Source organism: Barbus barbus (genome assembly GCF_936440315.1).
Source record: "Barbus barbus genome assembly, chromosome: 20".
In the NCBI taxonomy this organism is placed as follows: Eukaryota; Metazoa; Chordata; class Actinopteri; order Cypriniformes; family Cyprinidae; genus Barbus; species Barbus barbus.
Genome location: NC_136748.1, coordinates 31,405,119 through 31,431,647, shown reverse-complemented (window position 1 = coordinate 31,431,647; position 26,529 = coordinate 31,405,119). Strand labels below are relative to the sequence as shown.

The following is a 26,529-nucleotide window of genomic DNA, read 5'->3' as shown; positions in this document are numbered from 1 at the left end:
AGAGCTGTAAACATCGGCCAGCACTCTCAGACCATCTCCAGACACGTACTGCCACAGGTTTGGTCTTCTCCCAGTCCGACAGCAGGTCTGTGGTGCGGTTCTCCACCGCACGGTCCTCCTGCACGATCTTCATCTGGAGGTTGGCCACCTGCTGCTGGATGGCCGTGTCTTTGCGCTTCATGATGTCGCTGAAGGCGCCCCACTCGCCCTCGATGTTATCGATGTAGAGCCAGGATGGAGGGAACTGGAACCGCTGCTTCTCCAGCAGACGCTGGCCGTTACGAAACAGCTGCAGGGGACCACAGACTTTAATGCCGCTTCCGCAATACTGTTTTATTCAATACTTCAATAACATTTTCTCCACAAAATCGTATTTAACTCTCTGGTGTTGTTCAGGTGACGGTACATTTTTTTTTTTATTTCAGTGAAATTTAAGTACTATATTTTAGTTTGATAATGTATTTTGCTGAGTCTTTACCCATCTTCAAGAAACGGCTAAAAACACACATCTTCCATCTTCATTTGACCCTCTAACTCTAGCACTCTCTATTTCCATCCTAAAAAACGTCTTTATCATGAAAATGATTCTCTAACACTAGCATTCTCTATTCTTTTGATTTGTATTTTTTTTTTTTTTTAAAAGACCCTAACACTAGCGTCAAGTTCTTATTACATAAAAAGCCTTGTGTACGGCGTTAGGCTAACTGAGGCTTGTTATAGCACTTGCATATTACTGCTCTTTTGTTGATTTTGATTGCTTCTATTGTCCTCATTCGTAAGTCACTTTGAATAAAAACGTCTGCTAAATGAAAACGTATTATATTTAATATTTGGTATTTTTAGAGGATTTTATGGCACTACATTAATGTTGATACATTTATTACCTGTTAACCACTTTTTAAGCATAGACCTGAAAATGAAATTTCCTACTTAAACTGTTGTAAATCTTGAATGCTTTGGAGCACAGACTACAGTTTGATCTCCATTTAAAGACAACACTTGCAAGTAAAAACGTTAAAAAGAGAGATACAAAAATAAAAGTCACGAAAAATGCATAAAAATACTATTTTATAAGAAATACATTTTCCAAAATAGGTTTTACTCTAAAACTGCAAGAAAAATCAAAGCCATATATCTAAACACATTGTGCTCCAAATTTGAGGTTGATCTCTCCAAAAATATGCTTTCAGTCAGATTTGTTTGGTCACAGTACCAAATATTTCTACTAGATGAAATTTGCTTCCTATTCACTTCCAATGCTGTCCATTCCAATGCAAGTGATTTTCCAGGATCATTTAACCTTTGCGATTAATGTCCATTATGTGTATACACATATATTTTGTGTGTTCACCTAGCAAGTGCCAACACTTTACCAAGTTTCGTGCCATTCCCATGAAGTAAATTCTAAAAATCCAAAACAATGGTTTTACTCAAAAAGGACTGAACACCACCAGAGGGTTGAGACTCTGTAGGAGGTGTATTGTACTCACGTCCACTTGCTTCTCAAACTGTTTGATCTTGCGTTTGAGCGCCTGCACGTACGTGATGAAGGTCACAGCGTCAGAGGTGCTCGCAGTGTCCACAGAATGCTGCTCCAGCTCTTGACGAGACTGCACGAGGATCACAGAACAGTTCAGAACATTCACTTGAGTAAACAAACAAACATGACATTACCCATCAGCGACAGCTCGACGCTCACCTTGGAGATCTGCGAGTGGAAGTCCAGCATGTTGTTGCCCAACATCTGTCCAAACTTACTGAGCACTTCCTTATGCCACGAGTCGTACTTCAGATTCACCTTGGACTGAACCTATATGACACGGTATAAGAACAACACTTCAGCGTGATCATTGGTGGAGAGAAACCTCCTGACCGAACCGTGAGCAGCTTCCTCCTGACCTTGCCGTAGTCTATGACAACCGGCCCAAACTCCTTCCTGGTTTCTGCGTTGTCAAACGTGCCTCGAGCTTTGCGGATCTGCACCAGCAGCGCCTGCCACTTGTTGAGATCTTCTCCCAGACGGTTGTAGATGTTCTCGGGCTGCATGTCCCACAGACACTGGTACTGGAGCCACACCTGACGGAGCAAACGCAGTCAGTCTCGCGTCTGAATATGGTTCACTCGCTCACTCTAAGAGAAGACGACGTTACCTTGACGTACTGCTCCACCTCCGAGACGATCTCCTTCACAGCGTTGTAAGCTTCTTCCAGCGCAGACGGGCCATCAGGCATTCTGGTCAGAGCGTTCCTGTAAAACTTCTCCTCTTCTGATAACTCGTAGTGAACGCCGACCTGCGTGAAGAGCGAACGTTAAAGAGACAGTCAAAACTAGAGCCCTGCATGGGCCTCAAATTTAGGCCCTAGCCCGGCCCTGGCCCGAGACGCTCAGGCCCTAGCCCGGCCCACGTTATCAGAATTACCGACCCGAGCCCGTCTTTATCCTCTTCTCCTAAAACAGTTTATACTACTGTTTCTGCTATTAAAATAGTTCAGTTTTGTGTGTAATGGCAAAATTATTATATTTCGTTTCGTTTTTTTTATTAAGTTAATTTAGAAAAACGTTTGGAGCATTTTTGTTCGTTAAATAGACTAAGTTTTAGTTTTTTTAAAGTAAGGACCAAGCGGCCAGCGGCATGAGCTGATCATAGCCTATGTTTGATCAATTTATCCTTCTCATATCATCACCACTTGCCTAAAATAACATCTATAGATATACTAAAACAGTTCAAGCATATAACAATGTTTAAAGGTTAAACCTGCGCTAAAATAATAATAATAATAATAATAATAATAATAATAATAATAATAATAATAATAATAATAAGTGCGCAGCGTGCTCTGCAGGACATGGAGACACCAGCAAACACTTGCATTGTTTTCAGTGGAAACTAATTAAAATAGCCTATGCCGTCTTTTATTTATTTTTTTTGATAAGAGTAATACATCATTGGGACCTGTAAAGGGTCTACTTGTATTTGTGTGCACTCACAATACCAACAAAAGGTAGTTCTTTAATAAAACAAAGAAAACAAACCTGATGTGCTTTCTGCCTTCTTGTCTTTAACAGGAGCGCTTCACAAAAATGAACCGAAGCTGAGCGAATACATGCCTCACAGACATGATAAATATATCTATAGAAAGCTTTAAATTATTACTTAACAAAATAAAATGAAAAAAAATCGAAAACAAAACCTCTTTTATTCTAATCTTAATCATAATCAATAAAGATGCATTTCTCTCTAAAGGCGCGTCTAATGAGGAGACGGAGAGTCAGGATCAGTAACTTCATCCTTGCGACACAGACTCAGAAAACATTAGTTTATTAGTAAATAGTTCAAATATCTCCTTACTATTTCCTGAGGACACATTCATGGTTATGTTTGCTGGGGTTTTGCAGCAAGCTTTAGTCTATTGTGTGCATTTGAACACAGAACTCTTCATCTGCTGCTGCTGCGGGACACTAAACACCGTCGAGCTGCTCTCAGTCCCCTGGTCTCCTGTTGTTTCCACCAGCGCGGTGATTTTTTTCATCACTAATCGATGGATGTCTATAATATAAAAATAAGGAGAAACCCAAAACAGGCCCGAGGCCCGGCCCGCGTCTGAACTATGACGTGGAAATTGGCCCGAAGCCCGGCCCTAGAGGCGTAAAAAAGTCGGGGCCCGTTGGGCCCGGGCCGAAATGCAGGGCTCTACTCAAAACCTGTACGAGATTCTTTCTTCTGTGAAACACAAAAAATGATGTTCTAAAGAATGTTAATAACCAAACACAGCTGCAGGTAGCCAATGACTCCCATAGTATCTTGTGGTATACAAGTGCATTATTACGGTTACTACGGCTGGGTTTTGACAAATTTCACAATTTGATTCTGACTCACAAGCATTCGATTCGATTCAATATTTATTATTTTGGATATATAACAGGTTCAGTACATGCCAAATTTTCCTCCAGGAAATAAATCTCAACTAATGCTGTAAAAGAGTCAGTTGGCAGTACATTACTATAATACTGAAGGCTAAAATTAACTGATTTATATACAAACACTTAAATTACTCTCAGTGAAGTTTATAATAAAGCCAAGATTATATTTATACTCTGTTTCTTGAAATATAAACATTTAAATGGTGGCTGTAATAAAACCTTGACAGATTTTCTCAAACAGAAATTAAATACCACAAAAAAAAAACCATTTGCTATATAGTGCATGTATTTTGCAAAATGCTCCTCTCTAGAATCTACCTGACTAACGAGTTTATGGTCACCGAATGTTTTCTGACGTAAATGTAATATTACTCTACATATTGTTAACAAGCCGTTTTTTATTGACATCTTGCCATGGTTGAAACACTGATTGAGCGATTACATTCGACAGGATACGGATCTCTGTAAGTTGTACTCTTTATTTTAATGTAGCTTCAGGTGTTCATGTTTATTTTGTGCTGTAACTTGTATTAAAGCGGAGGATGACCACATCACGCGAGCTTCACGATGTCGCTTCTGGACTGAGGTGCTACAGAAATCTGTCATTCCACATTAAACGGCGCCAAAACGGCATTTATTGTTTGAATATTGAAACAATTGTAAGAATTTGAAATCGCAGACTTTGTTTCGTATCAAAAGTAACAGCACAAAGCTTATTGCAATTTATTGGATAGGAGGTGCACTACAGTGTTCCGTTCATTAACTGTAAACAGCCTAGACTAATCGATTCCGGGATTTAAGAATCAATATCTTTTCATAAAAACGAGAATAGATTACAATCGAGAAATCTTTTTTTTTGGTTACTTACAGGCTTACCATACAGGTTTGGAACAGCAGAATGATCATTTTTGGGTGAACTGTGTCTTTAAAGCAGGAGCTGAAAACTGAAGATGAATGCAGAGCAAACACACACCTGATATCTCTGACTCTGAATTCTGGGTAGAGACAGAATGACCATCTTCCAAGCAAACATCTCCTGGTAAAGCCTGTAGCGGCAGTCTTCGATCGGCGGGTTCAGATAGATGACCTGGTTTGTGATCCTCAATTCATGGATGACATTCTGTTTGGACGAAGAAAACATTTTAGTGTGACGTTACGAATCCTCAATGCAGACGGTCTCAAAACTACAGGACGACCATCAGCTCTTGCCTTAATCTTGGGTTCTCCTCCAGGCTTGTGACTGACTTGAGGAGCCTCAGTGTCCATGTCCACATCAGCCTTGTCCTCCATCTGTCCCCTGAGAACCTGCGTCCAGGCTTTGAGTCCGGCCTGCAGACGCACCCCGAGGATGCGCTCGATCTACGGAGGAAACAGCATCACATCTGATCAAACACGACTCTCCGGACAGACGTGTCCCCTGCGCTTCTGTCCAGCTGAACTCACCTCGATGTCCAGTTTGTTGACCCAGATGGGCAGATTGGAGTACGAGTGCAGGTTCAGGTCGTCCACAGCCTTCTGGATGCGATTGAGGATCTCAGTGAACATCTTATTCTCATACATGCAGGTTTCGAGCGAGCGAACCTCCAGATCAATCTTCTCCTCGATCAGAAGAAGATCATCCACCTAAGAGCGAAACACAGTAATCAACATGACATTCAGATCTCTTTTCATCTCGACTGTAAACACAAAACATCTAAACTACCAACCGAATTATGGACACACACAACCAAATTTATGTTTCTTAACCATTTCGACGGGCTGATACAGATAATTAGTTCCAATTAAGCTTTTATCAGCAGCTTCTAACTGAAGCTACTTCAGCAGACCTAACTGAAAGAGTAGGTTTACACAAAGTATCCATATTAAAAGGTACTGTAATCATAAATTAGGAAATCGCCTACAAAGCTTAACGTAAAAACTGATGCTTTCCTTTTGCGTCATCAAACGGTGACTGGTCTACATGATCGCCAAGCGCAGAGAAAAGAGAATATCAGTGATCTTATTAAATAATCTTAAATACTTATGTCAGGCTGCACAATAAATCATATTAATCATGATCACAATTTCTGCTTCTCTCAATTTATTAAGCATAAAAGTCTGCTGGTTATTTATCCTGAAAACGTTTCATTTTAATTTGGCATTTGCATTGATAACGAGCCTCCACAAAACTTTCATTTGCAGTCGCCAGATTAAGAATTTAAATCCCCCAATCATAAATCCATACATTTTCTGCTGTATTTACTTCAATATTCCTGATCTGGCAACCATGCGCAAGCCCTCTGTGCATTACAGAAACAGCGCTGATGATCAAAGTTTAGAGACCTCTACTGGGATATTCATCTAGTCTGTTTTCTTCCATGCAGTAATCCGTGCTGTTCGCGGTGACTAAATCTGACAGCCTCTTGATTTATGTTTATGTCAAAGAGCAAAAATTCTGATAAAATGTAAAAAAATGAGCATGACAATAATGATTAACTGTTTATCCATTATCATGCAGCCCTACTCGCACCATCTATGTCTATCCAAAGCTTGTAAATTTCTTTTAGCAAGTAACCAGAAAACTCCCACCATTTTGATGATTATTGTTTAATAATGCAAGTAATATAGGACCCTATGAATTCAGTTTTATTTTTTCTCAAATTTCTGTTTTTCCCATTTTAATTTTTCTGGACTCTTTTTAGTGTTTAAATTGAATTTTATTAATTGCATGTCTAATATAAGTTTCATGATTTTGATTTATAAATTAACATCAGTTAACAAACATTACATGTTTAGGGCTCTATGAAATGTTGTTACCAAAGTCTGAAGGAAATATTGTGATTATTCCTTCAAATAGTTTTATTAATTTTTCAACAGTAGCAGCAGCAGTATTACTTACATTCTACTGAATTATAGTAATATATTTCTGCCACAATGACCTCAAGTTAGACCAAACTTTTATTTTAACGGGTTGCCGTGCATACTTTTACAGTTCTGTGTGTATATGATATGACGCCAGTTTTACTCTAACGAGATGGTCAAATGCTCATGGAGTGACTCTCAGAGCAGTTCTGGAGATGTTGTTCATGTATTTATCTCCACATCTTTAGTGAGACGACAGATGCTGAAATGCTTCAGTATGTGTGCAGTAAACAAAACCGCACATCTGCACCATTCATTCACACACAGACACGCTGTAATATTAACACATACTAGTCCATACCACGATTTGATTGAAGTATAATGACGTACTTCTGATTAATTCATCCAAACTTTGACCAATTCTGTGATATTCCGCGTTATACTATTAATTCCATTTTTAAGACTGGATTCCACGACTCCATCATCGCGGCCCTAATAATAAAGAATGTGTGTGTGTCCATTCATCTGATTGGTGCTCTAGTTTAACTGATCTTAAGCAGGTGGACCTTTTCTTGGAAGTTGAAGACGGTTTCGGCCAGACGCTGGACGTACGGGTCGAGTTTGTAGGACTCCCAGACCAGAGAGATGCCCTCGGTGACGAGCGCCTGCACCTCCTTCTTCAGACCAGCCACCAGCAGCGAGATGGACATCCTCTCCTCCACCTTCTCACAGGTGCGCTCGTAGGTGCGGACGCTCTCGATGAGCGAGATGGCGAAGGGATACAGCTGATTGGCCTGATGGGCTTTGTTGACGATGGCCAGCGGCACGCGGAAGCTCAGCCACTTCAGGTTACGCACCTCCTTGGAGAGCGTGATGATCTCGGGCAGGAAGTTGACCTTGAGCTTGAGCACGGTTCCGGTGCGTCCGCGGGCGCGCGTGTTCTCGATGGTGAAGATGCGGCCGGACACACCCAGGTTACGCTGCTGCACCTTTCAACACAATACAATGTTTATTTCTATAGCACAGTTTCAAACAACCGAAGTCGACTAAAGTGCGTATGCAAAACAAAACAGATCAACAAGATAATAAACTATCAAACACTATCAGACTGTAACATGGGTGAGGTTCACCTAAAGAGAGGACATTTCACAGCAAGTCAAGAAATATTGAATGCCAGAGGAAAAGAGTTGACTTAAAAATAGATAGAGTTGAGGCAGACTTTATTCAAAGATTCCTCTCCTCCTCATCCCGTCTGCTGCCACTGTGGAGGCAGTATCCTGACGCATGCGCTCGCTTCCGCTTCATGTAAACGGCGCATGTGCGTGTTACCCTAAGCAGCAGCGCCATGCACATGCGCCGTTTCATTCAATATTTCTTGATTTACTGTGAAATGTCCTCTCTTTAGGTGAACCTCACCCATCCTAAGAATTCTGGAATTAAGATATTTTTTACTTGTTTTACGCCAAAACTAACAAAATTTATATAATATTTTCAGAAAACAAGACATAAGTCATTTTGTCAAGTAAACGCATCCTGATTCAAGAATTTGTAGACTACTAGAAAACAAGACAAAAATACTAAGGAAGAAAATCATTTTTTGCAGTCCAGGCTTTTCAAAATTAAAAATATTGCCAAATAGGTGCTTTTGCATTTCTTTTTTCGAAACGAAATCAGCCGCTATCATCCTGTCTGACATGACAAATTAAATCTAATGTGTGATGTGACTGTCGTTCGGTGCGCTGCATTGAGCAGCCACGGTCAGTTTTTAATTGTAGGGTCTATTCTGTAAGTTATCTAAATGATTTTTATTACTACAAAAAAAAAAAAAAAACGACGGTGAGGGTCGGTGCTGCGGTGGGCAGATGACGTAACCGGTGTTGCAGCTTAATAACGGTATCACCGTCTATCACAGCAAGCCTAACGTCACATGGACTATTTTACCGACGTCTTTACGTTTCTGTGCCTTAAACGTGGTTCCCTTGCTGTCTATTACCCCTTTTCCACCAAAGCAGTTCCAGGTGCTAGTTCAGAGCCAGTGCTATAGCCGGTTCTTAGTTGGTTCGACTGGCGAGCGCTTTAAGAACCGGTTGCTTTTCCACAGGCTAGAGAGCCAATACAGAGCCAGGTCTTACGTCACTGAATACGTTTCATGTTTCGGATCACTAGCGCGGCACAACAGGCATCTATACAAAGCATCAGCACCACGCAGATCGATGGACCGGCACACAACACACTAAAGCACCGCGAGAGCGATCCAAAAGCATAAAGAGCCGTCTGCTTTCCAGTCGCTCCCGCAGCACCCCGATATGCCTCGCACCGACCGGTCCACGCAGCGCCGATCCATCCCGGACAAGCTTAAACAAACTATCAGCAACGGGGACATTGCATTGCTATTGATGTTCATGGCTTTGCGAACCTATCGGCATCCAAACACGGCGAATCAAACGTGTTAGCATTTAGCTGCCATTTCAAATATGGCGGTCCAAGTTTCTGTTCGTCTTGTTGGTCACGGTAACCCCCCCCCAGCTCCTGACGCAAGCGGTTCTTTCTTCTAGCCCAGCAATGTTGTGGTGCTACTTACGAACCGCTTTTCCTGGTTCGGAGCTGGTGCTTTGGATGTCGAAAAACAAAGAACCGGTTTGAAACTAGGCTCTGGCTCTGAACCAGCACTGCAACTGCCTTGGTGGAAAAGGGGTATAAGCAGGGTCAGAGAGCTCTCGGATTTCATCAAAAATATCCTCATTTGTGTTCTGAAGATGAACAGAGGTCTTACGGGTTTGGAACGACACGAGGGTGAGTAATTACTGACAGAATTTTCATTTTTGGGTGAACTAACCCTTTAAGGTCGACTAAATGAAAGGCAGAACTGAGGTCTAACCTTCCTTGCCCAGTCATCGAAGATCTCCTGCGTGTTGAGCTTGGCTCGGAAGCTGTCTCCGTCCTGCTTGAGCTTCAGACCCTCCACGTGGTTCTCCCAGCCCTTCCCGAGGACGTCTTCCACGCGCTTCATGTAGGCCGTCAGCTGCCGGTCGATCTGCTTGGCCCAGATGATGGAGCCGGAGACCGGAGGCAGGTCTCGCACGTGGCTCATCTTGCAGGACTGGCTCTGAGGATACTGCACCTTGAACTTGTCGTGCAGAGCCTCGATGTCGTCTTTGACGCGCTGGATGAGCTGCGTCTGGTACTCTCGGATGGCTCCGCGGATGTGCGGCCGCACAAACAGGGCATTGAAGCGGGAGAAGATGCGGAACATCTCGTTGGCGTTCTTGGCGGTGCCCAGCTGGTCGCGCAGGCGTGCTGTAATGCGAGTCTCCACGCGGTCGATGCGCTCGTCGTAACGCTTCATGGCCGCTTCCCAGGCCTCCACTCCCTCCTTCGAGACGTCCAGTCCGTCCACTTCCTTCACGTTTTCGTAGGCCAGATTGACTTCCTCGATGGCGTTGACGTCTGCGGCATCGAAGAGCACCTCGGCCACCTTCATATCGTCGGGCTCGGCCGTCTTTCCCTGAGCATGCTGGGGCACGGCGGACACCTGGAGAGAGGAAAACACTTTATTTCACTTGTTTTACACAACTCTGTGGAATAATCAATTCTGATTGGTCAGTCACCTCATTCCAAGGTATGTTATTTGTTGATAACAGATAAAAATAAAACAGGCTCATCCAGGTTACTGCAGTTGGCGCTATTCGTTTGCTGGGAACATTTTTGGATGTACATTATCCCTTACATATATATCCTGACTTAACACTCCTGATACAACAAGCTGATCGTGCACATTTGTGCATGTACAATTGCAATCTGATTATATTTAAAGGGGTCATCGAATGGCCATTTTCCACAAGTTGATATGATTCTTTAGGGTCTTAATGAAAAGTCTATAACTTACGTTGGTTAAAATTTCTCAATGGTAGTGTAAAACACACCTTTACCCTGTCAAAATCAGCTCTGTTTTCAGCATGCTGTTCTAGTTCATGTTGATTTAAATACTAGTGAGCTCTACTGACTATGGCTGGGTATCGTTCAAAAATGTTCGATACCGATACTGATACCTTGAGTTCGGTTCCTGAACGATACTTTTTTCGATACCAATTTTATGAAAACAGTTTTAACAAGATTACATTATCTCAAAAAACTTTGGTTTTATTTTTTTCAGCTTGTTGACATGTATACAGACTGAAAGACTCGTCTCCTGAGCCGCTGCACAAAGGAACAAAATATACACAATAAATCAGTGCAAATAATGTTAATAAAGCTCAAATAGTTTTCAGTTCACACTCGTGCGTGCTCGTTTTAAAACACATAGCTCAGACAGAATCATCATTTCTATTCATTTATTCTAGGTTGTTAAAGACTAAAGAAATTTAAAATCTTTATCCACTTTCATAAGTGGATGTTTTATTTTCTTTCACAATATGTTTTATTGTTATTAAATTCTATGTTGTAGTATGTCTAATTTATTCTTAAAACAGTTATGAAATGTTTTATTTTTCCTCAGAAATTCTGTTCTGTATCTGGTTTTCAAATGAAGGCATAAAACATTAATTTCATTTTTCTTTTAAATTATTGAAAATAAACCCATTTATTTATTTTGGCAAACAAAATTTTACTATTAAAATTAAAACATGGAAGAAATGTTGTGTGATCATTAATTAAAAAATAAGAGTTTTAATAATTGTAATAGTAGGCTAGTAGCAGCAGTATGTACTGTCTGCTGAACAATATTAATATATTTCTGCCGCAGTGTCTTCCAAGTTAATCCGAACTTTTATTTTGACGGGTTTCCAGGAATACCTTTACAGTTCTGTGTGTATATGATATGACAAGTTTTACTCAAATCAAACGGTAAAATGCTGATGAAGTGACTCTCAGAGCAGTTCTAGAGCTGTTGTTCATGTGTTTATGTCCTCATTTAGTGAGACGGCAGACGCTGAAATGTCACGCGAGCTTCAGTCTGTGTCAAGTAGGGGTGTGCGATATGACGATTTTTGATCGTGGATGATAAAAATGTCTCCACGATCTGCTTTTGAAGAAATATGGTAGTATCGTGCTACAGCACACATTATATCAAATACAGTTCTGGTCTCCGTCTCTATATACTGTACAACACCACATACAGCAGTAGAGTTACTCAGACAGGACACTGCACTTATTCACGGTCGCAGAAGTACATTATTTGCACACAAGCCTTGCTGGTTAAATGTTTAATTCGCGCGCTGGTCTGACGTGCGCTTTTTCTGAGCGCATACACCTGAAGCACGCACTAAAAAGCCTGTCTAACAGCGCCTGATTACTCAACTAACTTATCTTTTGCGCTAATACTGTCAAAACACACAAGGTTTACATACAGACTCAGTTGGTTATCTCTAAAATAAAAGTAAATAGTTAAGAGACAAACAGATGCGTGCCTGTATATTAGATGCGTGCAGCTCTTAAAGGGACAGGACACTAAACATGCTGTCGACTGTCATTAAAGGGATAGTTCACCCTAAAATTTAATTTCTGTCATTATTTACTCACTCACATGTTTCCCAAACCTCTATTAATTTATTGTGCTGAACCCAAAATAAGATATTTTGAAGAATGAGGGTAACCAAACAGTTGCTGGTCCACATTGGCTTTGATAGGAAAGAACAATCCTGTGGAAGTCACTGAGGACCAGCAACTGATTGGTTTTCCACCTTCTTCAAAATAGCATTTATGTTCAGCAGAAGAAAGAAACTCATCAGGTTTAAAACAACTTTTGAGTAAATGATGGTATAAATATAATACATTATGACAGAATTGACAGACAGATGACTATTTAGTTTTTGGGGGAACTATTCATTTAACATCAACAAAACACAGAAAAATCACTCACTATTCTTGACTGAAAAACTTTAATACAGTTGCTTTAGGAATCAGTCTATTTTTATTTATATATTTTACTATATTATTATTATAAATTTTATATTTGTTCATTCAATTTCATTGAATGCTCTGCTAAATACACCTATTGTACCTGGAAATAAAGCACTGTTTGTTTTATTTGTATATTATGTGTGTTTGTAATGTGTATCTTTGTTCTTATTTTTTTATAAGAAAGATAAAATGACAGATTTTTATCTTCGCCCACTTTGGCCTAAATATCTGCCATGTCTTTTTTTTTTGTTACATTGAAAGGCTTTGTCTGTCTAGTTTGGCTGAAATTTGGTACCGAACGACAAGACGTTTTTCGATACTCGGTGGTATCGAGGCAATTCGGTCGGTGCCTAAAAAGTATCGAACTCGATACCCAGCCCTACTGCTGACTCCGCCCCTCTCTTCCTTGGAGTGACAAGCAGACCATAGATACGTGTAGATCCCCTATTCGACCGCTCCAGATACATTGACGCGTCAGCCATCTGGCGTTCACCATAATAATCAATGCGCGCGTGCGTCAGGCCTCGTCCATATTGCCAGATGTGCTCGTGAGAGACTAGGGACTCGTGCACGCTTCACACTAGGGCTGTGCAACTAATCGAAATCGAATCGAAATCGCAATTTGAGACTTTGCAATTTGCTAAATCACAAAGCCTGCGATGTGGACGTGATATTACTCCGTTCCAGAGCATATGCATGACTGCCAGCCTTGAGTGACAGTCTTCCTAACAACAGAGTGAGCGCACCTCCGTTCTCCTCGATCAGCACTGCTCTAGCCAACTGCGTAAACACCCACCGTTTAAAAAGGGTCAGATCGAAACTTAGGCAAATTAAAACTAAAGAAAAACGTATGTAACTACAGCTTCGAAATGACAGACAACGAGGTAATTTGCAAGAGCTGCGTCACAACGCATTTCAAGAGCTCCCTTATCGGTTCTGCTGTCAGTACTGGAGAATAAAAGATACATCTTTAGACGTTTTATTAGTAGACTTCATGAACGTTATCTTACACATTTTATTTCCCAAAAGATTAATTTGAAATAAGTTTATAATGCATGTTCGCTAATTCAGAAGACCGCGTTTCTGAATGCTTCTCCTACTCGCTCCGCTCAGCGTCTCACAGACGAGCCGTTTACACGCAGCCTGTCTCGTAATGCTCTTATATACTCACGGTCTGGCGTCCGGTTCTGCTCCGCAAGTCTCTCACGAGCACATCTGGCAATATGGACGAGGCCTGACGCACGCGTGCAACCTGTGTCCACTCGCGCCTGGCTCCGCGTTTGATACGAATGTAATTTAAGTCTAAATGCTTGCCAATTTCACTTGGATGAAATGAAACATTCAGCACATTTCCCACTTGTTCTTAAAATCCCAAATACTTACAAATGAATAACTCAGCCCGTGTAACATGTAATACTTTAATAATTGACTAAAGAAATAGTTATTTATAAAACAATAAAAAATCTTTCCTGTGAAGTAGCAATACCATTATAACCATCAGAACACCCCCCCCCCCCCCCCCCCCAAAAAAAACCCCCAGTAGAACCCCTCCCAAAACGCAGTAGAAACTGTAGTGGATTATAATGGGGTTATAATGGTAATTGTATTGGTTTTAATGTAAACTATAATGGTGTCTGCTGGTATTTGATGCATTCTATTGGTGGGATGTAATCTAGCAGATGGAAACCAATAGAACAACAGTCATTCCTATTGGAATAATGCCCAAAACAAAATGGATTCTATTGTTATTTTATGTGCTATTGTTTTCTATTGTTATGTGCTGCACATTATTGACAATATTAAGCTGAAGCTTGACTTTGCAAATTTAAAAATCGCAAATCAAATCGCAATATTTGTCAAAAATATCGCAATTAGATATTTCCCCCAAATAGCACAGCCCTACTTCACACCATCAGAACAATCACAAACAGAAGGCGTCAGATTCATACCTGAGGTCTGAGAACACGAACGATGACGGCTCTCAGCTGCTCGTGCTGCCGTCTGAAGCGCCGCATGTGATCCAAGCGGGCCTGGAGCTTACGGTGAGCCGGACTGAGACGCCACACCATCTTCAGATTCTCCTCCCTCTTCCTCTTCACAATGTCCCTCAGGAGCACCTGCAGCTTCTCGTACTCGTCCTCCCACGTCTGGAAGACTTCGAAACACGCCACCATCACCTGCGGAGGAAGGAGAGCGTGAGGCGTGAGCTGCATCGCTGCGGGAGGAGAGAGTAGGGCTGGGAATCCAAATCAATACTTTTAAAATGGAACCAGTGCCTAAACCGATACTTTAAATAAAAAATTATGTTTTTAGAGATGCAGAATAGTAGCTTTTTGCCAATATCCAATATTTCAACTCATTTTGGCCGATGGCCAATGCCGACATACATTTCCCTTTGTTTTGAAACAACACAATGTCTTTCCTGTGCGGAAATTATTTGATTTTGTTTTTAATTTTGGTTCATTTTGAGCAAAAACTTAATTGTTAGCACTAATAAATATTAGGGATGTGTATTGGCAAGAATCTGGCGATACGATATATTGCGATACTGTAAGCAAGGCGATATATTGGGATATTTCTTATTTTAGGAATAGGATATATTTTTTTCAGGAAAGCTGTCATTAAGAACACACCACCATATGCAAACCTTAGCAAAAAATAAATAAATAAAAATAGTTTATCCAGAACACACTGGGATCTGCATTAGTAATAATCAGTCAACATTGAAGCACTTGTTGTGCAGTACGAGTCAAGCGGGAAATATTCAAGTGCTTGCATGATTCTTTAGTTAGATGCATGTATAAAATGTATTTTATAAAAAGATTAAAAAATATATATTTACTCTACTTTAAAGTTTCACAGTTTAAGTTTACAATTGTGACATGCAATGTCATAACATTTGATCTGAACAAAAAATGACATCTGCTTAATATCAATGAAAAATAAAGTGCTTGCAGGATTCCTAAAGAAAACAAAACAAGTGTAAAACAATCAAATAAATACAGCTGTTAAACATTCTCACAACTTTTCAACTTGGATTTCACAGGTTTTTCAGTTTGTATTTATGTTCCGCGTGGAATCGCCGAGAACGTGACGCAAGCACCGCCCCAACAGCACAAAACACCCTGAATTACGAGAGAAAGCTGCAGCTGCAGGAGACTCTCTGCGGCAAGCGGCACTCGCGCCACGGTCCCGGGGCAGGCATTACCACAAACGCCCAAATGGCGCCACACTTCAGCTTTGTACACCGAAACAAGAACTGGAACAATTCTTTCATCCTCCATTACTGGCAGCAAACTATATTAACGCTAACATTAGTGGAGTGCCCTGATGCTAGTATTTCACTGCTAGTAGTCACTGTTTAAGTTCAGAGAAGACTGATATCTGGCGGTCGGGATATGAACTCAAAACGAAACGACTGCCATGAATCTTCTATGATTTTATTTATTTATTAATAAATATTTATTATCGATATTCCGTTTTGGAGAATCGATACAGTATCACCAAGCAAAATATCACGATACTCACGTGTATCGATATTTTCTTACACCCCTAATAAATATTTGGGATGTAAGAATCATTAAATGTGTGTCAAAACTAGTGGTGTGCCGTTATCGGCGTTAACGTGAGACTCTTATCGGGCGATAAAAAAAAAATAATCGCCGTTAATCTATTCTCAAAGTTGGGTTGGAAGCTGGGTCTATACTACGCAAGCTATGATGACTTTCACCTTGATATTTTAGCGTGGATGTATACCTAGCCGAATTGCACTGTAGGGGGCGAGAACGAGTCTTCGAACCTGTGTGTATGCCTACTGTGAAATTACCACATCAAACGTGACGTGCTAACATGGATGCAGCTATGAAGCCGCCGGGTTTGCTTCAGGGAAATTTTATTTTTAAGAAGCTTCCCAATGGAAACCTCGACAAGACTAAGGTTGTTTGCACCTTGTGCAATGCGGAATTAGTTTACTGTAGGAGTTCTTCCAGTCTCAATTACCACCTAAACGCAAAGCATCCCTTAGCTAATGCAGAAGATGCCGGGCCAAGCACTGATGTAGCGCAGGGGAAGAGTCGTCGTCAAACTACTATGTTTGAGTGCAACCGAGGCAAGCCCATCAGCACAGCTCTATCAGCCAAGCTAACTAATCTCCTCGCTCAGTGGATTGCCACCAGCTGCCGGCCCATCAGCGTGGTTGAAGATGATGGGCACGAGCTTGTTCTCCAGGCGGCCACAGGTGACCCATCTTACAAACTACCTGCGAGGCGAACTATCATGAGAATACATGACCAGCACGCCGCAGAGAAAGCCGTAAAAGATGAGAAGATGGTAGAGGCGAGGTGTGTAGCACTGACTGGGGACCATTGGACATCTGTCAACAACGAAAACTACCTCGGCGTTACTGTACACCTCATCGATGCCAGCTGGGAACTTCACTCCTTCGCTTTAGGTAGGCTACGTTATGTAATTTAAAATTACATAATTTAATTTAATTACTTACCCTATTAATTACCACGACACCACAAATTACCACCACATTATGTTTGCTTCTTGATTGCTAGTTGTTTACTACTAGTAGTGAACTTATTCAGATCTACTTTGTCTGTCCGTTAGGTGTGATGAAAACAGAGGACCGTCACTTTGCAGAAGCGCATGCCAGGCAGTTTCTCGACGTCACTAATCAGTGGGGAATAGCTGACAAAATCAGCACTATTGCAACAGACAGCGCTCCTAATATGGTGGCAGCAGGGAGGATCCTGCCATTCGAGCATTTGCCCTGTGTTGCACATGTTGTACAGAGAGCTATTGTAATGTCACTTTGGGAAGGTGGTTTTGATGGTGCACTGGCCAAGTGCCGTAAAGTGGTCGGACATTTCAAACACAGTCCGGCCAACTCAGACGAGCTGAATGTCCAGCAAGCCTCCCTTGGACAAGTTCAGGAGCCACTCGTGCAAGATGTTCCAACACGGTGGAATTCCACCCTTGAGATGATCAACTGCACACAACGCTGTCTCAGCAGAAGCACAATCTGGCCCTCCCAACAAATGCTGAATATGAGAAGTTGGCAAAGCTAGAGAAACTGCTGGAGCCATGCAGGTATGGACTACAAAGATAGCGTGTTCATGAATTGGCATACAAGTTCTTTTAAATGTCACTTTGTATTTAAGAAACACGTGCCCTTAAATGTAATGTGATTAAGAACTTTAAAAAAAATGTGTAATCTGAGTTAAATGAATCAGTCATTAATTATTTATTGCTCTGTTTCTGTCTGTCTCTGTGTGTGTGTGTGTGTGTGTGCGTCACTTAGCCAGTGTGGGCAAAGCTAAGTGAGTTGGTGAAGGGAGAAGAACCTGCTCTGCAGCCACTCGGGGAGGAGAACCCTGAGCCACCCAAGAAAACAGCCCTGCTACTGATGGGATCAGACTCAGAATCAGATGAGGAGACACCAGAAGACAATACTGTGGAGAGGTACAAGGTAGAGCCCAGTGCCAGTCTAGATCAGTGTCCACTGAAGTGGTGGTCGGAGCACACTGCTGTCTATGGTAAGATGGCCCACATTGCCCGTAAATACTTGGGGACTCCTGCCACAACTGTCCCATGCGAGAGACTTTTTTCTTTAGCAGGCCATATTGTGCAGAAGAGGAGATCTAGTTTGTCACCAGAAAATGTGAACAAGCTGGTGTTTCTGAGTGACTGGTGGAAGAAGGAGAAATAGAGCTTGGACTGATTGACACAAAGCTACTGACTGTAAACAGTTCATCACGGCCTCTTATGTAGGCCTACAGTTCAAAATTCATGTTTAACTGAATAAACAGTTAGTAAACACAAGTACATCTTATTGAACATGATTTATTTTCATCACCAATTATCATAGTAGAACAGCTTTCTCAAGCAGTTTGTGATGCATTTTGGAAACAGGAGATGAGCCCCTGGTCTAATGCGCCACCTGGCTTGAGAAACCCGTTCTCAAAGTCTTACTTTTAGTCATTATTTGGGTAGCACACATTCTGAATGCCTTCGTCAGAATTCAAATGAGCCATTTTAATCTAGATTAATTCCAAGATTACAGTGAGATTAATCTAGATTTAAAAAATTAAATTTTTAAAAAATTTAGCCCACCACTAGTCAAAACCCAGCCCTATTTTATACCCAACCCTCGGAGCGAGTGCTGCTGGCTCAGCCATACCTTCTCAAACTCCTCGTACGCCACATGCATGAGCTTGCGAGTGCCCAGCACTTTGAGCAGCTGAGAGCTCAGGTCTCTGGAGATGGCCTCCACCAGACGCAACGCACGCTGGATGGGGTACTTGGTGTTTCGGATCTTGCGAAGGTGAGTGAAAATGGCCACCAGCGCCTGCCGGATCTTGTCGAGCTCGGTGGCCGACAGGAGATCGTTGAGGGGAAAGTCCTTCATCAGAGGGTTGTAGTCGTTCACCGTCTCCACAGCCTGCTTCAGGCCTGAGAAACACAACAGATCGTTCACAAACGTGGAGCATCATGGACTAACCTCATGAGATAACTCACGGCGCACGCTCACCTGTGTCAGTGTCGAAGCTGACCGTGGCGTGGAAGCGTTTGCCGTGTTTGAGGATGTCGAGCGTCAGCAGCACCTCCGGACTCTCCCTCTTCTCCTGGATGCGGTTGAGAGCTCGCTCCAGGTTCAGCCAGAAGCCGATCTCCTGCAGCGCCGTTCCAGACGCCGGGTCTCGGTCCAGTTTAGTCACCTGAAAGAAACAGCAGCACAAACCTGAAACCCTGATCGGCTGCAGGCCTGCGCCAGATATACAAGTAAACACTGCAGATGAGCTTGACACAGTGAGCTAATCATCAGGGCTAAGAAATCTAATTGTTTTTTAATTGAACGGTTCATTGAAACTTTAGACAAAATCTAAATGAAAATAGAAAAGACATGCTTGCATTTTATGTTTTGTATCATATTTGCTGCATCAGGCATTTATGGCTCATACAGTCTGAGAATATGGAGAAACCACAGATCTGCCGTTTTATTCACCCAGAAGAAAAAAAAAAAAGTAAAAAAAAACTGAAAATTGATTTGATGCATTAATTCTTAAGCTTGTGAATCATGTTTTCCTCCATATTGTGTGGCCCCTATCAGCAAACCATAGTGTTTTTGTAGAGCTGCACCAATACATTAAACAACAGAATAATGCAGTTCTTGTTCACACGACACGTCACTGATAATAAATTAATTTCATTTACTGATAAAGCAGTTGCTTGTGTAAATTAGCTAAAACAAGCATTTCTCAGTGTTGTCTAGGCTCTTCTACGAGACAATGTGAAGATAATGAGATTCAGACTTCCTGTTTGCCACAGACACTGAACCTTGACCTCTCGTATCATGAGGCACTTGGTGACGACCAGCTCTAGTTAATATTGTAATATAATTTAACTGATTAATTCAAATTTACTGTTTAGCCACGATTTTATTTTTTAGAAATCGAGGAATCAAGATTTTGAATAGAAATATTATCAAACGTTGGAATTAGACACTTTGACAATATGGAAATAAAAACAGTAAAGACAAAATGATCCAACCGCGCTCATATCGCGAGGCACCATTCACACAGAATGCACTTTGTGTTGACAGATGCGACGCGGACCGTGGAATAGCAAAAAAATGCAAGATGGAGTAAGAACTTCTCTTAACTGGAGCGCTGCATTTTTAGAATGCCATAGACGCGAGCGCAACAGAAAACGCGTCCATGTTTACATAGAAAAGAACAATGGAAAAGCAGCACGACCGAATATAAAACCTGTAACTACTGCTGTATGTCTGATATTTGATGTTTGCATCACAGTGACAGACTGAAAGCTGCTGTTCATTGTTTTTACAGAACATTTATAGTTAATAGTTAATCATTTTTTAAGCATTTACCTTTCATTTCTGAACATATGTTTCAGACAAATTTGTACAAACTTTAGTTGTAGTTCATGCATTTTTTCTGCAAAGAACAAGTGATTTGTTTAACAGTTACATCATGTTGACAACTTCATGTGTGCTGCTCTTGGAATAGAATTTTCTGTAGCTAAGTTACAAAAGAAAAAGTTACTTGAATCATGTTGTACTTAAATTTGCAAGCTGACTAGTTAAAAATAGAGGTCGACCGATATGGGTTTTTCTCTGGCCGATGCCGATATTTAGAAATCAGGGCAGCCGATGGCCGATATATGATGCCGATTTTTTTGGCCGATATGTTTGGCCGATTTTATTTCTTCCCCCCCCCTTTCATCTCAGGGATGTTAATTGTTTTCAGTAATTTATCAAAATATTTAAAAAGGTTTGCTGCATGGTTAAAATATGCTGTGTGTATAAAAATAGCATTTTTTAGAGAGCGAGAGAGAGAAGTCACGTATAAGTCGCATTTTATTATTTCATTCAGAAATAGGCCTAATGCCGACGTGAAATGTTTACAAACTTTATAATATACACTTTAAACATAGCTAGGCTATTTCAGTTCCCCTCACTCCACAACAAATGCTTCCAATTAACAGTATTTAGAAAAGAACAAGAATTAAAAATATAATAAGCTAGCTATAAACGACAAACCAAAACACATTAATTTAGGCTAAAACGAAACTGAAACCAACGTTGGGTCTCATTCGACACAAAATCAAATGTTTCTGCATTCGCGATGTATTTGAATGCCAAAATATGATTTATTATGTGCAGGTGCATCTCAAATTAGAAAGTGGTGAAAAAGTTAATTTTTTTCTTGTAAGTCACATATTTTAGATTCATTGCCTGACCTGAATCCCATAGAGAATCTCTGAGGTATTGTCAAGAGGAAGATGAGAGACACCAGACCCAACAATGACCTGAAGGCCGCTATCAAAGCAGCCTGGGCTTCCACACCACCTCAGCAGTGCCACAGACTCATCACCTCCATGCCACGCCGCATTGAGGCAGTAATTAAAGCAAAAGGAGCCTCTACCAAGTATTGAGTACATATACTCAGGGCTCGACAGCATTTCACTCGCATTTGCGACTAAAAATAGATGTGTGCGAACTGGAAAATGTATTTAGGAGCACAAGTACGAATACAAAACAAAATACAAAACAGCCTAACTTATACAGTAGCCTATAACAAACGTATTAATTTATTCTGTTTATGTATGGAAAAATTGCGATGCAGCCTCATATGATTACTTTAGAACTTTAAAAAGGCAACGGTTTAATTTAAATGAGCACAGATGAGAAGAAAAGCGGAGCGAGTTAAAGTGAAGACGCGCTGAATGACGCACATTCGCCACTAGAGGGCGCTGCCGCTGCCGTTACCCCGGTAACCCAGTAAACAAATCAGCTGCGCTACTTTCCTAAAACTGTGTAAATAATGTTTCACACTCAGTCATTTAGATATTTATATTCGCTTTAGTCTTCACAATAGCATCCAATAATTCTTACTTAAAGACTTAATGAGCTATTTATTTTCAAACATTGTTTCTAAGCTAAAGCATGGCCCATCCACTGATCTATAATAGAGAACAGTGGGCCTATCTATATATCAACGACTGATTCGTTATTATTGTTCAGTAACACAAGCTCCATTAGTTAACATGAAAAAAACAATGACTGCATTTATTAATAACAAAGAATATTAACTACTGCAACAATTAGCTATTGCACATTGTTAGTTAATGTTAACCTGCTTTAACTAATGTTAACAAATGGGACTTACTTACCTATTGTTCTTTCGTTCATTTGAACAATCTTTTGCTCTCTAATCTTGAAACACTTGTTTACTTTATATTTTTATGTATTTTTTATAAAAGTCTTTTAGTAAATTATCTTTAATAAAGTTATTTAACCTGTTAGGAGGACAACACTTTTTTTCACTTAGAAATTATATATTGTGATTTAAAAACAAAAACATATACCGTGACAAAAGCTTCAATGATTATTGTGAAAATTTTATACCGACACAGTTTAATAGGATTATAACTAATTACATAATTAGCCTATTAAATAGTGTCTGAAGTAAAATTATTTAAAAACCTTGTGTACTTTCTGTATTCTGATAAATTAAATAATGGTGCTTGTAAATGTCTCTTTGTATCCCCTTATTAAGCTAAAACACCTCATTAGAAAAATTTGCATTGCGCCCCTAAATGTTTTTAATGCGCTCCTAAATTTTTTGACTTACATGTGCTCCTTGGGGAATAGGTAAGCGTCAAGCCCTGATACAGTAAATGAACATACTTTCCAGAAGGCCAACAATTCACTAAAAATGTTGTTTTTTTTATTGGTCTTATGAAGTACTCTAATTTGTTGAGATGTGAATTGGTGGGTTTTTGTAAATGTGAGCCTAAATCATCACAATTAAAAGAACCAAAGACTTAAACTACTTCAGTCTGTGTGCATTGCATTTATTTACTACACGAGTTTCACAATTTGAGTTGAATTACTGAAATAAAGGAACTTTTCCACGACTTTAATTTATTGAGATACACCTGTACTTCACAGAATTACTGAATTTCACAGGAAAGATTTGTTTATTTTTTATAAATAAAAGAACTATTTCTTTAAGTCAATTATTAAAGTATTACATGTTACTTATATATATATATATATATATATATATATATATATATATATATATATATATATATATATATATATATATATATATATATATATATATATGTTTTCTTTAGTTTTAATTTGCCTAAGTTTCGATGTGACCCTTTTTAAACGGTGGGTGTTTACACAGTTGGCTAGAGCAGTGCTGATCGAGGAGGAGGTGCGCTCACTCTGTTGTTAGGAAGACTGTCACTCAAGGCTGGCAGTCATGCATATGCTCTGGATCAGAGTAATATCACGTCCACATAGCAGGCTTTGCGATTAGCAAATCACAACGTCTCAAATCGTGATTGCGATTTGATTTCGATTAATCGCACAGCTACCAGGTAGTTCTCTCTTCAGAAAGTTAGCAGGCAGAGGGGGACATCACAGGGTTATCCGTGGTGCCAGTGGAATGGCCATCTGCTTGAGGCAGCATCACATGTTGCTTGCAGACGCGCCTGTATATTAATCGGCCTAATTTGCAGCACAATCAGCCGATGCAGATTAATAAAAAAATGCCCAAAATCGGCCGATCAATCGGTCGACCTCTAGTTAAAAAACAAAATTTGGTCAAATGTTCTGAAAAAAAAAAACAGATTTAATTTTTTTGTCATATCTGTTATGGGAAAAATAAATCGATGCATTGCAAATCAAGAAATGCTTCCGCATTGATTCTGAGATTTTCTGAATGCATGGCGATTGTTTCTGGAGTGGATTCTGAGGTTAGTTTGAACAGCAGGTGGCGCTGCATGCTTCAGAAACAGCCTACTCTGCTCGTTTCCAAATCCTTACAAACACTTGAACCTAAAATAATCATTCATAAGATTCGAAAAGGTTGAAGTGAATTACAAGGGTGTTCACAGTGGGCTGTTTACATTACATAATCTGGTGTCATAAGCATTCTGAGCCGAGCTGAGATTACAGCCTCAGTGCTCTTCAGCGCTCTTCTTCATCAGCATTTGAGTGTGTGGATAAACACTAGAGTAGAGCGCCATCTGCTGTTAAAATATAAGCTCCATTCCAGAGAGAATCACCATGCATTCGGAAGATCGATCCACGAATCGATTCTGCATCAATTTATCATCGCAGCCCTATCAGTAAGTTCATCTGAAGGACAGCGAGTCTCAAACCTTCTGAATCTCCCGGATCCAGCGGTTGACTCCAGACTGCAGCTGGTTCAGGAAGCTCGGATCCTCCACTTTATCCCCGAAATCTGTGACCTTGGGCTTCTCTCCGCGCTCGTAGCACTGCTTGGCCACGTTGGTGATGATGGGGTGGATGAGCAGGCTGATCTCGGGGATCTCGATGTTCTGCTGCAGGTGCAGTAAGCCCATCTCCAGCTCCGCGATCTTCTTCTCCACCGAAGGGGCCATTTTATCTCCATCCCTGCGCAGACACACAGAAACAATGACGCAGGCTCTCGTGTGAGGATGAGACGCGTTACTCTCTCTCTGAAGATCAGAGCGGACGTTACCTGTCGGCTTTGCCAGACTCCCGAATGTAGGATTTGAAGTACGGAGACACGGCATTGCTGATGAAGGAGTGCAGCGTCTCGTACGGAGAATCTTCGCTCAGAGTCAGAACTCGCACCTGAGTCGAGATGGGTTTGTCCGCATCGATCACTCCGATCCGCTTGATCAGGGCCAGGCTGAAAGACCACATTTCTCATCAGAACACCACACATACAGCACTGGCCAAAATTATTAGTACACTAGTATTTTCAGCAGCGAAAACATGGTTTAAAGCTCCTGAGAAACTCTGGAAAAGCTGCTTTAAACACAAAGCATGCTCACAACACATGTTGATTTAGTTTAGTTGATAGAAGTTAATTGATAGATGAAATCCATTCATAACATTATTTTTTGACAGCATCCTCATTTTACAGCATTTTTACTCGAGTGCCTAAACTTTTAACAGCACTGTAGCTTTGCAGGAGGTTTCTTGAAGCAGAGACACAGTTCTTCTGGATTTAGTCTCAGTTTGTTCTGTTTCTTCATGTCATTCCAGACAGACTGATGATGATCAGATCAGATCTCAAACATCTCACTGGATTATTACAATAATGGCTAAATGAATGTTTGGAAATATAAACTCATATTTCCTGCTGACAGACTACAGCAGAAGATACAAGCAACTGACTTTTTTAGGTGCTGAAAATACTAGTGTTATAATCATTTTGGGCAGCATTGTACATCAGAGTCATCAGCTCATAGAGTTAGGGTTAGTCTGAGCTCGTTACCTGTTTGATTTCAGCCCGTAATGGATGTCAATGCTGATGCTGTAGGAAATGCACTCGCGCTCCTCTTCACCTTCATCTCCAACATCCTCTGCAGAACAACAACAAACAACCAGCCGTTTGTGATAAATCAGCTAATCTTTATTTCATCATCTGATGTGAACCCAACAGAAGCAAAGATGAGCAGCATGTGATGATAAATAATCAGCTGCTGGTGTTTGTGTGTTATTGCCTGGAGTCTGAACACAAACACAACAGCACTACAGTAACAAGAACACATTCTCCCTAAAGAGAGCATCGTTTACGTCTCGTTCAAAGCGCTTCACTGTCATGACTGTAAATCACTGTAATTATCAGAATAGTTTCTGATGAACAGGGCTTGTCAAGGCTCTACAGTGCCACCATATGCAGCTGAAAACGACTGCGTGCGACAATGAAAGCATATCTATCAGCACCAGCGCGACTGACCCGGTCAGCATGCTTGTGTTGTTGCAGCATTGAGTAATGCATCACAGATAGAGCTATTGATTCCTTAAACAGTGTTAATCAGAATCCACTCACTGCTCAAAACAGTTATGCACATCCACGAATCCCTCATTATAACACAGTGTAGACACGATGGGAGTTCGGCATGAACCAAGACAGACTTTGAGGATTATTAAGCAAGTCTACAAATGTGATTGATTTAATACAACAGTTCAATAAACAAGAAGTTAATATTAAATGACTACAACAATATTGCTTGATTTTTCTCCATTTCGTCAACACAAACAGCTTCAAACGAAGTCACAGCTGAGCCGTTCATAATTACGCTTTTATAAAAACAGTCACTTGCTTCGTTCCTGAATGAATGAATTTGAACGAATCAATTGAATGAATGATTCAGTGCTAAAATCAGTGACTTGCCGCCAGCTACTGGCAGCTTTAGTCTCATTTTTAAAGCATCTTTGCAGTGATTTAAATCATTTAATATTTATATAGTCAAAATGTTACATTTAAAACAATCTCTACATGAATTTAATTGCACTCACGCCACCTTTGAGCTTCATTA

General features: G+C 40.6%; 1 protein-coding gene across 2 annotated transcripts in view; it reads right to left on the bottom strand.

Moving 5' to 3' along the window:
* The window catches only part of LOC306886387 (cytoplasmic dynein 1 heavy chain 1), a 76,145-nt gene that overhangs the window by 48,192 nt on the left and 1,424 nt on the right, over window positions 1-26,529 (bottom strand). For both annotated transcript variants that reach the window (XM_079443441.1, XM_079443442.1), the window contains exons 2-17: window positions 25,482-25,569; window positions 24,717-24,890; window positions 24,373-24,628; window positions 19,199-19,385; window positions 18,848-19,119; window positions 14,610-14,837; window positions 9,641-10,294; window positions 7,329-7,751; window positions 5,365-5,544; window positions 5,131-5,280; window positions 4,895-5,041; window positions 2,151-2,291; window positions 1,900-2,076; window positions 1,700-1,810; window positions 1,491-1,610; window positions 50-289 (exon numbers count right to left, since the gene is read on the bottom strand). In XM_079443441.1, coding sequence (XP_079299567.1) covers window positions 50-289; window positions 1,491-1,610; window positions 1,700-1,810; window positions 1,900-2,076; window positions 2,151-2,291; window positions 4,895-5,041; window positions 5,131-5,280; window positions 5,365-5,544; window positions 7,329-7,751; window positions 9,641-10,294; window positions 14,610-14,837; window positions 18,848-19,119; window positions 19,199-19,385; window positions 24,373-24,628; window positions 24,717-24,890; window positions 25,482-25,569 — 3,548 coding nt within the window. The remainder of the gene's footprint in view (window positions 1-49; window positions 290-1,490; window positions 1,611-1,699; window positions 1,811-1,899; window positions 2,077-2,150; window positions 2,292-4,894; window positions 5,042-5,130; window positions 5,281-5,364; window positions 5,545-7,328; window positions 7,752-9,640; window positions 10,295-14,609; window positions 14,838-18,847; window positions 19,120-19,198; window positions 19,386-24,372; window positions 24,629-24,716; window positions 24,891-25,481; window positions 25,570-26,529) is intronic.